The following is a 13,958-nucleotide window of genomic DNA, read 5'->3' on the forward strand; positions in this document are numbered from 1 at the left end:
TAAGGGTGAGATCTCCGAACAGAGACACTCAATGCACTAAATAGTGTTGTAGACTAGCTAAATAGCCAGCATGCTCAGAAGTCGAAACGACTAGCTCATAATGCACATAACTGAATGATCCACAATGAAGGGGCTCCTCTCTATTTTATAGCCTCTGCCTCTCACAATCCCTAGGCTCACCTCCTCCTGCGTGATTCCCCTCTTGCCATGTGTTCTTCCCTCCTGCGCAGTCTCTCCATGTCTCTGCGTGGGATCCACTTCTACGTCCCCCTTTGGCCGCCTTGGCTCCCCTTTAAGTCACAACATTGTGCTACCTAGGAAGTGAATTTTTATTCTAAAGTGAGTTATGTCCCCCTTCCTCACTTTTTATTCACAAATAACTATATAAGGCAAAAATTGAACAAAATCGAATATTCCAATTAGCCATGGCTAATTAGGAATATTACAATCTTCCCCGGCAAGATGTTGCTTGTCCTCAAGCAACTGAAGTGATGGATGCTGCAAAATCTTCTCACTCTCCCAAGTGGCATCCTCATCCGACAAATTCTTCCACCTCACCAAGAATTCCCGAACCATCCTGCTCCGCAGTTGCCTCTCCCTGGTATCAATGATGGCCTCCGGTTGCAATTCCAAATGCCCCTCGTCATCCATGGGTGGTAGCTCATCTGTCAATGTCACTTGCTACCCCAATGCCTTTTTCAGGCATGATACATGGAAAACGTTATGAATCTTGCTACCTTGGGGTAGCTCCAACTCATATGCAACCTGTCCAACCCTGCGTATCACCCTGTACGGCCCATAAAAGCGGGGCTTAAGCTTCACAACCCCCTTCTATTTTAGTGACGACTGTCGATATGGTTGTAACTGTAGGTAGACCATGTCCCCTACCTCGAACTGTCTCTCCACCCGACCCCTGTCGGCATACAGCTTCTGCTGGCTCTTTGTTGTAGCCATGTTATCCTTGAGAGCTCGGAGAATATCCTCACTCTCTTGGATCCATATCTTGGCTCTGGGAGCCTTGCTATCACCAAACATCACGTCAGCAAAAATAAAGGATGATACCCATATAAAGCATAGAATGGTGACATACCAATGGACATGTGATGTGAAGTATTGTAGCAGTACTCCCCTAGATGCAACCATCTCAACCATGCTCGCTGCTGCCCACTGACATAGTTACGCAAGTAGCCCTCCAGCCACTTGTTAGCTATCTCTGTTTGCCCATCCGTCTGTGGGTGATAACTGGTACTCGGAGTCAACTCCGTCCCCACCAACCAGAAAAGCTCCTACCAAAACCCGCCCATGAAACGGTTGTCCCTGTCACTGACGATGGTCCTAGGAAGACCATTAGCCTGAAGATCTACCTGAAGAACAGCTCGACCACCTGTGCTGCTGTGTAGTGTGCAGATATGGCAAAGAAATCCACGTACTTTGTCAATCGGTCAACGACGACAAAGATACAATCCTTGCCCTGTACCGTGGGCAATCCTGTGATGAAGTCCATCGAAATGCTTTCCCATTCCCCTCCGGAATGGGTAGCGGCTGCAATAAACCCGCGGGATGGCTCATCTCTCCCTTGTTCCGCTGGCAAACATCGCACTCCCTGATATGCCGGAGTACGTCCTCCTTGAGGCCCTTCCAGGAGAACCTCTCTCTAATGGCCCTGTAGGTTTTGGTAAACCCCTGATGGCCTGCTAATGGTGAATCATGTGATGCCTGGAGTATCTTCTTCTTGAGCTGAGACCCCTCATTCAAGAAGATCCGATCCCTGTAATAGATGATCTCATCGATCACCCTGAACTTGTCATCTGCCACCTGCTCGTCCAGAATCTCACATGCAAACCTATCCTTGGAGTACTCTACTAAGAGTCGAGCCCTCCAATCTGTGTCCAAGCTCATAAGAGACAATGTGGCTGGTCTACGTGAAAGGGCATCTGCTACCACGTTGTTCTTACCCTTGACATACTCAATGTCGAAGTCATATGCTTGGATCTCACTGATCCACTTCTGCTGCGTCTCCTGCAACTGCTTCTGCTCCAAAAAGAACTTGAGGCTGTTGTGATCAGTCCTCACCCTGAACCTGTTCCCCACCAAATACTGCCAGTACTTAGCCAATGCATGCATGATGGCCAGCATCTCCTTGTTGTATATAGAATACAATCTCTCATGCGGAAGGAGCTTCCGGCTCTCAAAGGCTATAGGGTGACCTCCCTGCATCAATACTGCGCCGATCCCCTCTCCCGACGCATCACACTCCAAAACAAATGGCTACGTAAAATCTAGCACTGCAAGCACTGGGCAGCTGCTCATAACCTCCTTGAGCCTGTGAAAGGCTCACTGCGCTGTATCCGACCAACTGAATGCCCCCTTCCTTGTCAAATCTGTCAGGGATGCAGCAAGCTGTGAGAAACCTTTGATGAACTTCCGGTAGTAAGTACAAATGCCAATGAATCCTCGAAGTTCCGTCACGTTTCTCGGCTCCGGCCAATCTCTGATGGCCCTAATCTTCTCCTCGTGGACCCTCACTCCGTCCACTCCAATGATGTGTCCCAAGTATAACATCTCCGTCAACCCAAACTCACATTTGGAGAGCTTGGCATAGAACTGCTGCTCCAAGATGCGTAATACTGTCTCAATATGTTGGAGATGCTCCTCCCAAGTCCTGCTGTAAATGAGAATGTCATCGAAGAATACCAACACAAACTTCCTCAAGTGACTACAGAAGATGTGATTCATGCAGGATTGAAATGTACCTGGGGCGTTGGTTAGCCCAAAAGGCATAACCAAGAACTCAAAGTGCCCATAGTGACACCTGAAGGCGGTCTTGGGAATGTCCCGCTCCCTCACGCGAATCTGATGATACCCCGATCTCAAATCAATCTTTGAGAAGAAACGTGCCCCTCTCAACTCGTCCATCAACTCATCGATCCTGGGTATGGGGTACCTGTTCTTCATGGTCTTCTTGTTCAAGGCCCAGTAGTCAATGCACATTCTCAGCGTACCGTCCTTCTTCTTCACCAACATCACAGAAGAAGCAAAAGGACTCGTGCTTGATCGAATGTGCCCAAGAGCCAGCAACTCTGGATAGCCCGCTCAATCTCGTCTCGATAGGCCTTGGGGTGCCTATAGGGGGTGGTGATCACTACCTGGATGCCCTGCTCAAGCTCGATAGTGTGTTCAAACCCCCGATCTGATGGCTGTCCTGGTGGAATCTCTCCAAACACTATAGCATACCGATCAAGGATGGACTGGATCTCTGGATGTACCATTTGCCCTATAGTCCCTGCCGCTGATGCATGCAGCTCCACTGCCCACTCTATGTCTCCCTTCCGGAAGACTGCCTCCATTCGATGAGCCAACACAGTCTGAGGCGGATATGTGTGTTGTCCCTGTATCTTCTCATGCCTCCCTATCTTCTCATCATCCCACTCCATCTCTAGGGTCTTCCAATCCGTCGTGACCTTCCCTAGAGTAATAAGCCACTGAACACCCAGTATCATGTTGGTGTCCGGAATATCGACCACGAAAAAGTGGTCAGTCAATGTGTAGGTGCCCATCGTCACTGAAAGCTCTGGAACATATCGAGCACACGTCATGGTCTGATCTCCTGGGACCAAGACTGAAAACCCATCAAAGCTCTCCGTCAGTATGCCTCTCTGCTCAACCATCTGTGCATCGATGAAGTTGTGGGTCGCCCCACTGTCAACCAAAATTGACACTCGCTGGCCACGTACCGTCCCTCGTACGCGTAGCGTCAGATACTTGGGAACTCCTCGCAATGCAGCAAGGGCCCCTCCGGTGGGTGCAAAAGATGCACCACCTGCTGCTGGCGGTGGAGGTGGCAAAGGTCCCTGTCCATCATGGCTATCTCCTGCCTCCACACCATCCTCGTCATCCTCTTCTCCACTGCTCTCGGAGAAAACCTCAATGAAATGTGCCTTGCCAGCAGCACATCTATGTCCTGGTGCCCATGGCTCCTGACATGTGAAACACAACCGCTTCTTCTTCAGCTCCCTCTTGACATCATCGTCAATCTGCACTCATCCTGGATTCCCCTTTTGAAGTGGAATCCTCACATCCTTCCCCTCAGACTGGAAAGTTTGTCTCTGGGGTTAAGGTGTCCAGGTCCTAGGTAAGACATCTTGTAGGTCCCGGGTCCTGCTGATAGCATGCTGAAGGGTGGTTGGTCTAGCGGATCTGACTAGACCCCGAAGTGGCTCTGCTAACCCCTCAACATACATATAGATCTTCCATGTCGTGGATAGATCTGGCACCATCACTGAGACCCTCAAGAAATCTGTAATGTAGGTCTCTGGGCTCCTGTCTGTTTGAGCCTTGTCAACTCAACAAAACGCTGCTCTGGATCCCTCCGGTCAAATCGCTCCATCAATCTCCTGGTAAACTCAGCGTATGTCGTCACTGTAGAGTGCCCAAGTGTAACCATCCCATGAAACCACCAATCGTGGGGCCTCGCCATCCAAATGCAATGTTGCCACCTTGATGGCCTCTGCCTCCGACATCTGGTTAAGCTGGAAATAAATGTCCAGCTTCTCCACCCAAGACCTTGCCGAACTGTTTGATGAGCCATCAAACGTAGGCAGGTGGAATCTATTCACTGCACGGTGGTTGTCACCATCATGATAATGTTGGTACCCTCTGTGATGGTCGCGAGGTCTACTATCCCGTTGGAGCTTAACAAAATCACAGAGTGAGAGGGCTTCCCTGAACTCCTGCCCATAGGCCTGGTACTCTGCGAAATAATCACCCAAGTGTCCAGGCTCTGCCTCCTGCTGGGCTACGGCCCCCGTGTCTGCTCCTAAGAAAGTGGGCATGGTAGAGCGTGTAAGGGCATGTGAGGCCACCTGCTGCGCAGTATCACACTACTCTGGTAAATGGTGGGATGCACCCGATCCCTCACCAACCTGGAAAACCCATGGGTTCTCACGCTGTCTGGCCTCTACTGCCGTGAATCTCTGCCCCATCACCTCAATCTGCCTTGACAGATCCTGCACTGATTTGAGGAGCATATCTGCAAATCTCTTCCCGTCATCATCTGCCATTGGAGCCTCCCGCTCTGCGTCCACCACCGGCTCCCTCTGTTCTGCGTCCACCACAGGCTCCTCTTGTTATGCGTCCACCACCGGAACACAACCTCCCTCTCCGTAGGTATTCTCCAACCTACGCCCAGTGTCTCTGTATCTCCGACCTCTGTAACAGATATAGGGTTTCTCCCCCGGTGTCATAGATTGCTAGCTCCACAGGCTAAGTCAGATCTATGCTCTGATACCACTGTAATATCCCTTATCAGAGATACACACCAAACACAAGCAAACTCCAACCAGAGATGCACTGGGAGGGCATTTACCAGATATGTCGCCTCTAAAAAGAGGACGAGATCCGGAGGCTACTTGGCCCTTTCCAGACTCTGTCTAAGAGTATAATAAAAACACACAAGTGGTATAATAGCCGAGAATGCTCAAAGAAATACAAATAACAATGATACGATATATATCAAATAAACCATAAGCAAATACACAAGAAATGCAGATAGAATGCTAAGCCATTTTATTATACTGAGTAATAAAATGAGTACAAGAGGTGATTAGGTAGATGGCACCTCTACTTGCACAAGGCAAGTGAAGAAATACACTCAGAATAGCAAAGGAATGGCCTTTCTCAGATCTGCGTCCAAGCTGTTGGGAAACTACTATGCTGCTGCTGCTATTACGAATCAAATGAGGATTTGCGGCTGCTCCCCTCCTCAGAAAAAGCTGAAACTCTAGAATCGGACTCTACTCGAGAAACCCAGAAAAACCTAGAGAGCTCTCATGGAATGGCCGACCCCCGAAAATCACCCCCTTGGGGTTCTGCGCAGTTCCTCACTGCTCTGCGCTGCCACTGAATGAGATACTCCAGAAACCTGCCTGAAACCCCTGCCAAAACTCCTCAATATGCAAAGGTTGATCCCCTGCTCTACCTCTCAGCACCAAACCTCCTGCAAATCCTCAACCCATAATTGCGTCCCTCTAACAATACTGCGCAGTTCTTCAGAACTGCGTCCCTCTCCTAGTGTTGCGCAGTCCTCCAAAACGCTGCCACTACTGCTGCAAAAAGGCTGATGAAACTACTGCTGAAATGCCAATGGGAATACCTTGCCCGAGCAAGCACTCGAAGTCCCCCGGGGCTAAGGGTGAGATCTCCGAACGGAGACACTCAATGCACTAAACAGTGCTGCAGACTAGCTAAACAGCCAGCGTGCTCAGAAGTCGAAACGACTAGCTCAAAATGCACATAACTGAATGATCCAAAATGAGGGGGCTCCTCTCTATTTTATAGCCTCTGCCTCTCACAATCCCTAGGCTCACCTCCTCCTGCGTGATTCCCCTCTTGCCATGTGTTCTTCCCTCCTGCGCAGTCTCTCCATGTGTCTGCGTGGGCTCCACTTCTGCGTCCCCCTTTGGCCCCCTTGGCTCCCCTTTAAGTCACAACGTTGTGCTACCTAGGAAGTGACTTTTTATTCTAAAGTGAGTTATGTCCCCCTTCCTCACTTTTTATTCACAAATAACTATAGAAGGCAAAAATTGAACAAAATCAAATATTCCAATTAGCCATGGCTAATTAGGAATATTACAACCTACTTGTGTCTCTTTATCTCATCAGTCTCTTGTTCCTACTAATCATAACCCTGTAGAGGCCATAAAATATGACATACATGACCATCATATGCCCAAGGTTGCCATCCATCAAAAGTTTATGGGCCTAATCATTGACATCTCTATATTTTGGTTAGAAGAGAGGATCTCATGGACTAGATTACATACTTTTCTTACGTCATCCATGTGTGGGTATTCTATTTTCCTACCTCCCATCGGCCTTATCATCCATGTAATTATGTCCACATTCGCTTTGGCATTTGCTACATGAGTAATCATATAGGCTGGCATATTGATTTGATGATATGTTGGTTGCACTAGCTTTATGATTACACTTAGTATTAGTTTTGTACCATATGCATGTTAGGATAGGATGCATTGCGTACAGATTCTCGTATTAGAACTAATGTCATATGATATTTCTCATGAAAGATTAGTTGCATTTAGATTTAAAACTGCATTTGAAAGTTTTTTTTTATGAGTCGATTTTATGGGTCTAATCCAAGCATGTGTGATCATGAGATGCGCGAAAGCATTTTGCCCCAAGTTTTTCATCTATTGTATGTGCGGGTAACAAGTCTACAGTAACCAAGAGATTGGAGTTCTCGTGACCTCCCATTCGAGTGGCTTCGTCCACCTTTTTGAGAGATCACCTCCCAGTTGGAGCCAAATGTTATCCACCATTTTGTGGGTGAAATCCCTAGGAGAAAAAATTTCCAAGATGGTCCTCAGCCGACAACCAGCAGCCCCTTGCAGCCACCAACTAGCTCATTGTGCCATTTCTCTGCCACCTGAGCCAGCGATGTGGTCCCTCACCCATCTGTCATGATCGTATGTTTGAAGGTGGGCCTCCCAAACCTAAAGATGTGTCTTGTCATTTGGTAATTGAGTATTGTGGTTTATTTATCATGGATACTTTTGGGCATGGATTAATGGGGGCATTCGGTGGAAAGAGTGGGCTAGGTATGTACTCTTGTCCCCTAGACCTTCTTTGGATGTTAACCTTGGACCCTAGTCCCATAGGATCTCTTTTACTGACCTTTGGGCTTTAGGGATGGTATTACATGCAAAACCCTGATTTCAATTATGTGGTCCCGCTCCCTCATCCACATATATCACCCCCTTCCACTCATTATAACCCCATTCATCATTTCTCCCACCTGGGTCCACATCCCTCCACTGGGTCCACATAGGGTTAGCCTTCTCCCTCCCCTTGCCTTGGGTCAGGCTTGGAATGATGCCCCAGAGGCTGATGCAGCTAAAAAGAAAAGTGAAAGCATAATTAGCCATATTCAATAAGGAAAATGTACGACAAAATGCAAAAGATGGTTGAGACAAACACATTTAGCACGTGGGCAAAACCAATGTTTTACGAAACGGCCGAACTGAAACGGAAACGGCCGTTTCTAACCGTTTCAATCACCATTTAAGTGACCCGGCCCATGACCCGGCTCGGCTGACCGAGTCAGCTATGACTCGGCCGGGTCATCCAATGACCCGGCCGAGTCATAGCTGACTCGGTCAACCCGGCCGGGTCCGTATTGACTCGGCCGAGTCATGGAAAGGACGGCTGGGCAGCGTTTTTTATAAAAAAAAATCAATTTTTTGCTGATATTTGGTAAAGATAATTAGGGTTTGTGGATTCTAAATGGTTATTGTAAGTTGTTAAATGCTTTTGGGGTCCATTTCCCCCTCCCAAACTCTATTTAAGACAGCCAAATGCTCTCATTTCACTCACAGCAGTCTTATGCATTTGAGTGAGAGTCTTCTTTGAGAGTTAGTGAGCAGTTCTTGAGCTTGTTTTGGAGCAGCAGTGAGGAGTCTTGGAGGAGCATTGTAGCTGGAGTGAGGAGCTTCTTGGGCAGCCATTTGGAGCAGCATTGAGGAGCTGATTTTTGGAGCAAGCTTGAGGAGGCAGTTTGTGCCTGGAGGTATTTTTTTCCACCCTTACAAATCTGTTTTTGCTTAGTAAATTTTAGTTGCATATCAAGAAAGCTTAGAGAGTGTTTTTTGTCAAATAAATGAACATTGAATCAAATTTTTTTTTTTTTTTCATTTTCAGATTGTTTTCCTAGTCAAAAAATGGCACCTAGAGCAAAAGATCCTGCTTGGGCATATGTTGAAATGGTTGATAATCAGATGTGTTGCAAGTTTTGCCATAGGAAAATTAAGGAAGGTCCTGGGGGGATTAATAGGTTGAAACAACACTTGGCAGGGATTAAAGGCAATATTACTGCATGTAAATCTGATGAAATTGGGGAGATTAGAAAGAATTTGTTGGAAAGCTTTGAAAAATTTAAAGAAGAAAAGACTAGGCAAAAAGAGATACAGGCTGAAATTGGGAGGAAGAGGGAGATACAAAGAATGATGGCTGCCAACCCCCACTATGAGTTTGAGGGTTCTTCCTCTATCCCTCAAACTGATGCATCAAACCCTTTCCGTTATGTTCCTCCCTCTTTTGCTTCTGTTCAAGATAAGGGAAAGGGTAGAATGAAGGGTGATGGGACTATCAAAAGTTTTTTCACTCACTCAGGCTCCTCTCCATCAGATGCACATGGTCCTGAAGTTGGTATTAGTAAAGGTCTTGCTCAGCCCACTTTAGATGACCATTGGAAGAAAGAATTGAGGGAGACTGCTTGTGACTACATAGCTAGATGGTGGTATGATGCTGATATCCCCTTTAATGCTGCTCGTTCACCATATTATGAGCCTATGTTTGAGGCCATACATGCTGCTGGAAAAGGCTTCAAAGGCCCTACTATGCAAGAGCTAAGGGGGTTTCGTTTGCAGAAAGAAATTCAATCAATTAATGAGTATTTGCAAGATTTCAAGGAATCATGGGCAAGAACAGGGTGTACCATCATGTCAGATGGATGGACTGATCAAAGAAACCGTACCATCATAAACTTTCTTGCCTTCTGCCCACAGGGAACCATGTTTTTAAAATCAGTTGATGCATCTGATAAGGTAAAAGATGGCCACTTGTTGTTTCAGCTATTGGATGAGGTTATTCAAGATGTGGGGGTGGCTAATGTTGTTCAAATCATCACAGACAATGCCTCTAACTATGTTCTTGCTGGTAGACTGTTAGAGGAAAAACACAAGACCATCTTTTGGACCCCATGCGCTGCACATTGCATAGACCTCATGCTTGAGGATATTGGAAAATTAGATTGGGTCAGAAACACTGTAGATAATGCCAAAAGCATAACAAAATTTATCTACAATCATACACTGGTTTTGAGTCTCATGAGGAAACACACTGGAGGCAAGGATATCATTAGGCCTGCCATCACTAGATTTGCTACACATTTTTTGACATTGCAATCTATGCTTTCCCAACATAGAAACTTGCAAAAGATGTTTTCCAGTGATGAATGGAATCAAAGCAGTTGGTCTAACAAACCAGAAGGCAGAGAATTGAAAAGGAAAGTCCATGATGAAACTTTTTGGAGAAAGGCAACAGAGATTGTGAAGCTTGCTGAGCCACTAGTTAAGGTGTTGCGGTTGGTGGATGGGGAAAGGTTGGCTATGGGCTTCATTTATGAGGCTATGGATCAAGCAAAGGAGCAAATAAAGACAGCATACAAGGATAGAGTGGCAAAGTATGGGCCCATTTGGGCAATCATTGATGAAAGATGGAACAATCAACTCCATCGCCCTATACATGCAGCTGGGTATTTTTTGAACCCATGGTATCATTATAAAGCTAAGGAGTCAGGAGCTTTGAGGGGGGAGGTCAGAGATGGACTGGTTGATTGCATTGAGCGCATGGTCCCATCGGAGTCTGATCAGCTGCTGATACATCAGCAGGTCACATCCTTCAGCAATGCAACAGGTACCTTTGGGAAGAACCTAGCAAAGATTGCAAGAGAAGCAGATGAGCCAGGTAAACAAAAATTTCAATTTTCAATTTCTTAATGGTTTTACTTTTTTTATTAAAGTTTGTTAAATCATTTATAATTTGAAAGTTAGATATAATTTGTAATTTTGTTGAGCTTCAGCCTTCATCTAACTCATAATTTATTACACTCCTATGTTTTTTGCAGCACAATGGTGGGAGGCCTTTGGTGGCCAGTGCCCTGAATTGCAAAGGTTTGCAATTCGTATTTTGAGTCAAACTTGCAGTGCATCTGGGTGTGAGCGCAATTGGTCTGTATTTGAGAGGATTCACACAAAGAAGAGAAACCGTTTGGAGCAAAAACGGTTGAATGATCTAGTTTTTGTCCAATACAACCTTCGGCTCAGACGGAACCAATTGCTGAACAAAAGACCTGATTCAGATCCCATTGTGTTGGAAGACATTGACCCAACATCAGATTGGGTAGTGGAGAGTCGTCTACCAGAGTTTGATCCTGATGAGGATCTTGAATCACTTGATGTTGGAGATCCATGTTCAGTTGAATGCAGATCCCAATCCACCAGCCTCAGTCTCACAGCCAGCTAGTAGGACTCCAGTTGTAGGTGCTTCCTCTGCTCAGCCACGACAGAAGCGCAGCCGCATTTGTACTCTATCTCAGCTTGCATCTGCTGCACAGCCTAGTGGTACTGGCACCACTTCTACAGTTGCAGTTGGAGACGATGATGATGAGGAGGAGCCATGGGGCCCCTTGTCTGACTCTGATGATGATGATCCAGAGATTGGTCGAGATGATCTTGGCTCCTCTGGCAGTAGCTACTAGCCTCCTTGGTTATTTGTATTTTGTTTTGACTCTTGAGTCTTTGATCATGTATGACAGACTACAGTTGACTATGTATTTACTATTGCCATTGGGTACACCGTACCATTTTGATATAATGGATTGGTTCATGAGCCTACTTTGATCATATGTTGTCTTCCATGTATATTATAATGTTGTGTGTTTGGAAACTTGAATGAAAATCTTTAAAATTATGTTTAAAATATTTAAAATTATGTTTTTTTATAAAAAAAATAAATATTTAATGTATTTTTTACAACGACCGAGTCATTGAAATCGAGCCGGCCGAGTCATTACCGAGTCCGAGTCCGAGTCCGAGTCGATCCTCGGCCGAGTCCGAGTCCGAGTCCGAGTTGTAAAACATTGGGCAAAACCCAATGCATAAGCTCTACCCCATTCTCATGGCCATCACCCCGGTTCCTATGGGCCCTAGATGAGCCTCCTTTATCATTCAGGAAACCATAATTGTCCCAACCCCTGGTGGGTAATGAACCACCCTACCTTTAAGGGGATATCCACTGCTATACCTTATACATCATGCTCTTATCCTTTGAGTCCCGAGCAGTTAATCAAAGAAAAATCATAAAAGGAAAAAGGCATATTAAGGAGGGTGGAAAAATCAAGGTCAGGGCACCTCTTGCACCACGATTGCTCCCTCCTATATATTATATACCCAAGTGTGGGCTTTTCTTTTATTAGCTACCCTTGTACCCCAGTGTGTGGCCCAAGGTTGCCTCTTTCACTCCCTGCTCCATTCATCTCTTCATCACATGCCACCACCCTTTGAAGCATGTACCTTGGACATACTATCCCCTTTAAAGGTAGACACCACCTAATAGGATGCTTGGTTAACCCCATTTGGAGCTTGGAAACATTAGCACATGCCAAAGCCCATTATGGAAGGGCATGCCATTCTGAAGTGCCCATTTGTTGTACATTGTTTATACGCTCTTTAACTCGATTTCCTTGATGACTTGTTGTACTGAAAGGCTATGGCCCATGGGACGCATTGGATCTTATGCGGGATTGCAAATGGTCTCCATTTTGGGTTTGGTCTCCCTATACAGGGTCCTAAACCTCCAGAGGGCTACATTGGCACATGTAAGATGTGTGTCAAGAGCCATGAGCCTCCACAATAATAGACAACACTCCGTGGATCCCCGGAGATGTTAAGATATTGCTCGAAATTCACCTATTGGACAAGGAAGATGCACCTAGTTCACCATGCCCAACTAGCCCCACAGTTGTACCATGCACTTGGCAGATGACCCAGGACTTGTATGTGGATGTGGCATCACTTACACCATCATCTGAGCCCTTACAGATAGTCTATAGGCATCTTCGACTTACTTGGAGACCCATGAGGTTACTTGTGTGCCCTCACACCCATTAGGAGCACCACAAGTTTATTATTTGGAGAACAAGGGGCCAACCCCTTGTCCATTAGTTTTGGGAGTCTTTGTAATGCCCCACTTAATCTTATCATGAAAATTTTATTAATGTTTACATTACCTGAAAATATTGAGAAATATTACCTTCATTTGGGAAACTATAAATTTATTTATTGATATAAAATTCATTATTGCTATTATTCAAATTCCCAACTTGACTTCGCCAATTGAATCTTGGATAGGATATGGTCTCTTTCCATTATTCCAAATTATATATATTCATCTCACATTCTCAAATGTACTCTCACATTTACTTAGGCGAAGACATGGTCCTCTCCACTAATTACCAATTTATATATTCATCTTACATTCCCAAATGTATTCTCACATTTACTTGGGAGAAGACATGGTCCTCTCCATTAATTACCAATTTATATATTCATCTCTCATCCCCAAAATGTACTCTCACATTTACTTGGGAGAAGACATGGTCCTCTCCATTAACTACCAATTTATATATTCATCTCTCATCCCCAAAATGTACTCTCACATTTACTTGGGAGAAGACATGGTCCTCTCCATTAATTACCAATTTATATATTCATCTCTCATCCCCAAAATGTACTCTCACATTTACTTGGGAGAAGACATGGTCCTCTCCCATTAATTACCCAATTTTATATTCATATCACATTCCCAAATGTACTCTCAGATTTACTTGGGAGAAGAGAAGTCAACTGTAAGGATGAGGAAGAAGTTATGACATTAATGAAAGGTGGTTGAGGTGGAGAGGAAAGGAGGGGTATAAAAGGGAAAGGAGGAAGGGAGAAAGGGGGATGTTGGGTCTTTCTTTTGATTGCGGTTGGCAGTGGTTTTGAGGAATTGTTGGAGAGAGAGGAAGGGAGTATTGTTTATCTTGGTTTTGGGCACACACACTACATCTGGTTGGACTTGGGCTCAGAGGGCTAAGGAACCTGTGGAGGTTTCCTGGGATAGGAATTACTTCCTAGTTGGCTGGGAGGTAAATCCAATCGGTAGTCAAAAGGAGCGTTTTAGTAGGAGCAGTAGCTCAAGGGCATCTCCACCGGGCTATCGGTACAGGTATTCCTCTATTCATAGATTACTCATATAAGTGATTGAAATGAAATATTCACTACTAAAATTGTAAGGATTAGTATTTAAATGGTAAATTATCATCGTTTAAATGTCTTGTA

General features: G+C 45.4%; 2 protein-coding genes across 5 annotated transcripts in view; one reads left to right on the top strand and one right to left on the bottom strand.

Moving 5' to 3' along the window:
* ATSYTF (C2 domain-containing protein) overlaps positions 1-13,958 on the bottom strand; it is a 283,910-nt gene that overhangs the window by 235,902 nt on the left and 34,050 nt on the right. The gene's annotated exons all lie outside the window — the stretch shown is intronic.
* On the top strand, positions 8,917-11,608 carry LOC149179383 (uncharacterized). The gene is made up of 2 exons (XM_089420637.1): positions 8,917-10,542; positions 10,703-11,608. The coding sequence occupies exons 1-2, from the start codon at positions 9,018-9,020 to the stop codon at positions 11,098-11,100; spliced, it is 1,923 nt and encodes a 640-aa protein (XP_089276763.1). The 5' UTR covers positions 8,917-9,017; the 3' UTR covers positions 11,101-11,608.

This window comes from Pinus tabuliformis, chromosome 4_1 (genome assembly GCF_031772625.1).
Source record: "Pinus tabuliformis cultivar Carrire ecotype Pingquan chromosome 4_1, CPIR1, whole genome shotgun sequence".
Lineage (NCBI taxonomy): Eukaryota > Viridiplantae > Streptophyta > Pinopsida > Pinales > Pinaceae > Pinus > Pinus tabuliformis.

Bases quoted from the DNA above. Each gene is read 5' to 3' on its own strand.
- LOC149179383 (XM_089420637.1), top strand. From the start codon at position 9,018: ATGATGGCTGCCAACCCCCACTATGAGTTTGAGGGTTCTTCCTCTATC. The intron at 10,543-10,702 runs GTAAACAAAAAT...TGTTTTTTGCAG, and splicing joins AAGAGAAGCAGATGAGCCAG to CACAATGGTGGGAGGCCTTT.